General features: G+C 35.9%; 1 protein-coding gene across 1 annotated transcript; it reads left to right on the top strand.

Annotated features, from left to right (window-relative positions):
- The first annotated feature begins 1,148 nt into the window (after nt 1-1,148).
- LOC102832864 (olfactory receptor 958-like) lies at nt 1,149-2,069 on the top strand. The gene has a single exon (XM_006876754.1). It carries the CDS (start codon nt 1,149-1,151, stop codon nt 2,067-2,069), a length of 921 nt encoding a protein of 306 aa, XP_006876816.1.
- The last annotated feature ends 49 nt before the right edge of the window (nt 2,070-2,118 follow it).

The raw sequence follows: 2,118 nt of genomic DNA, 5'->3' as shown, positions 1-2,118 counted from the left end.
TATCTATCTATGGATAGATAGATAGATAGATATTCACACAATAAATCATGCCTATTTAATTTCATTTTTCCACCAGTCTGTGTTCTTTGATAGAAGATTGATAGTTTCCTAAAAATTTTTGAAGATTTTTCATATGGCAGAAACCTTGTTTATTATGTATCCAAAGAGTAAATCTAAGATCTATGTGTAAGAAGTACAGTGAAATAGAATTTACCTTCCAACAAGCAAATACCACTACCACCAAAAGCAGCAATAAAACAAAAACAAAAAACAAAAAACGGGAAAGTTAGTGTTTTGTAACAAAATGAAATAATATATCCTAAATAAACACATATCCTCATCATTTAAAATAATTGTGTGTAAACTAGTCAGTAACTTTGCAAAGATGAAGAAATATAAATAAAAGAATGAATGATTGAACTGAATAACCTTTAAGGTTGTTTCAATATAGAGAATATATTGACTTTACTTTTATCCACATATCCATAGTTCTTTTCTTTCCCAATTATGGTTTAATAGATTTAAAATCCTGAGGTATGAATCCTGAATCTGCCAGATGCTATATGTGAGAATGTAAGTTATTCAGCTTTCCTGATTCATTATTTCTTCATCATCATTAAGATGGAAATAATGATTCATACTTTATAGAGTTTTATTAAGGTTTAATTAGAATACGGTTATAAAAATTCTACATAAATCATAATTTTGTCATATTTTTTCTTTCCCTTATTTACTTTTTCTTTTTTTTTCCCCTGTCCTTTTCTTTTATAGTCCTCAACATTTCTAATCTTATTGTCATTTTCTATTTTTTATACTAATGATAGTTAAATAAAATCTATTTTCTAGTCAAGTTGTCTGCATTGAGATCTCACCAGAACAAACAAAATCGCTTTCTGAAGATACTTACTTGTCTTATAGTGTGAGTCATAGTAAAAGTTATTTGTTTGTTTGTTTGTTTTTTACTGTGAGTTATTACTTCCTTTTTCCTTGTGAATCTACTGACAATATCACATTTCTTGCAATCCTGATATCATAAATGGGAATGATAACAAGGAGTGCAAATAAGTGCCTTGAAAATCATTAACTTATGGTCATTCTCCCCATTTTCAGGATAAAATTCAAATTCTATGGCGATAAAGAATCATACTATGGTAACAGAATTCATCCTGTTGGGCATCCCACACACCGAGGGCCAGGAAACTGTTCTGTTTGCTGTTTTCCTGATCTTCTACCTCTGCACTCTGCTAGGAAATCTGCTCATTCTTTTGGCTGTGATATCGGATTACCATCTCCACACCCCTATGTATTTCTTTCTCTGTAACCTCTCAGTGCTGGATATTGGTTTCTCTTCTGTGAGCACCCCAAAGATGTTGGCCAACCTGCTAGTGAGGAGTCGAGTTATTTCTCTGGGTGGCTGTATGTCCCAGGTCTTTTTCTACCACTTTTTAGGCAGCACTGAGTGCTTGCTTTACACAGTAATGGCCTATGACCGGTTTGCTGCCATCTGCCACCCACTGCGTTACACCATCATCATGAACTGGCAGGTGTGTGCCTTGTTGGCTGCTGGTACCTGGTTTACTAGCTCCTTTCATGCCACAATTCTTACTACTCTGACTTTTCAATTGCCATACTGTGGGTCTAATGAAGTGGATTATTTTTTTTGTGACATTTTCCCTATTGTAAAATTGGCCTGTGGGAACACCCTTATCATTGAGACTGTAAGCTTCACTAACATCGGCCTTGTGCCCATGACTTGCTTCCTCCTCATCCTTGCATCCTATATTCGCATTGTCATTGCAATCCTAAAGATGAGCTCTGCTGAAGGGAGGCGCAAGGCAGCATCTACCTGTGTCTCCCACCTTTCAGTAGTCACACTCTTCTTTGGACCCTGTGCCCTTATCTATACTCAGCCATCCTTGAGTGAGGTGCTAGTAACCCCAGTGCAGATCTTTGGCAATGTAGTTACTCCCATGCTGAACCCCACAATCTATACTCTGAGAAACAAAGATGTCAAGGGAGCCCTGAAAAAACTACTTGGGGGACAGAGTGTTTCAGAAGGAAGTCACTAGTCCATATGTAAATTAAGTTTATGTTCCCCTTGCTTGGTATTAAATATAA

This window comes from Chrysochloris asiatica, unplaced genomic scaffold, assembly GCF_000296735.1.
Source record: "Chrysochloris asiatica unplaced genomic scaffold, ChrAsi1.0 scaffold00410, whole genome shotgun sequence".
Taxonomy (NCBI): domain Eukaryota; kingdom Metazoa; phylum Chordata; class Mammalia; order Afrosoricida; family Chrysochloridae; genus Chrysochloris; species Chrysochloris asiatica.
Note: the sequence above shows the minus strand (reverse complement) of the source record. Positions and strands in the feature narration are given on the sequence as shown.

What these genes read in the sequence shown, in the direction of transcription:
- LOC102832864 (XM_006876754.1), top strand. Translation starts at nt 1,149, where the DNA reads ATGGTAACAGAATTCATCCTGTTGGGCATCCCACACACCGAGGGCCAG.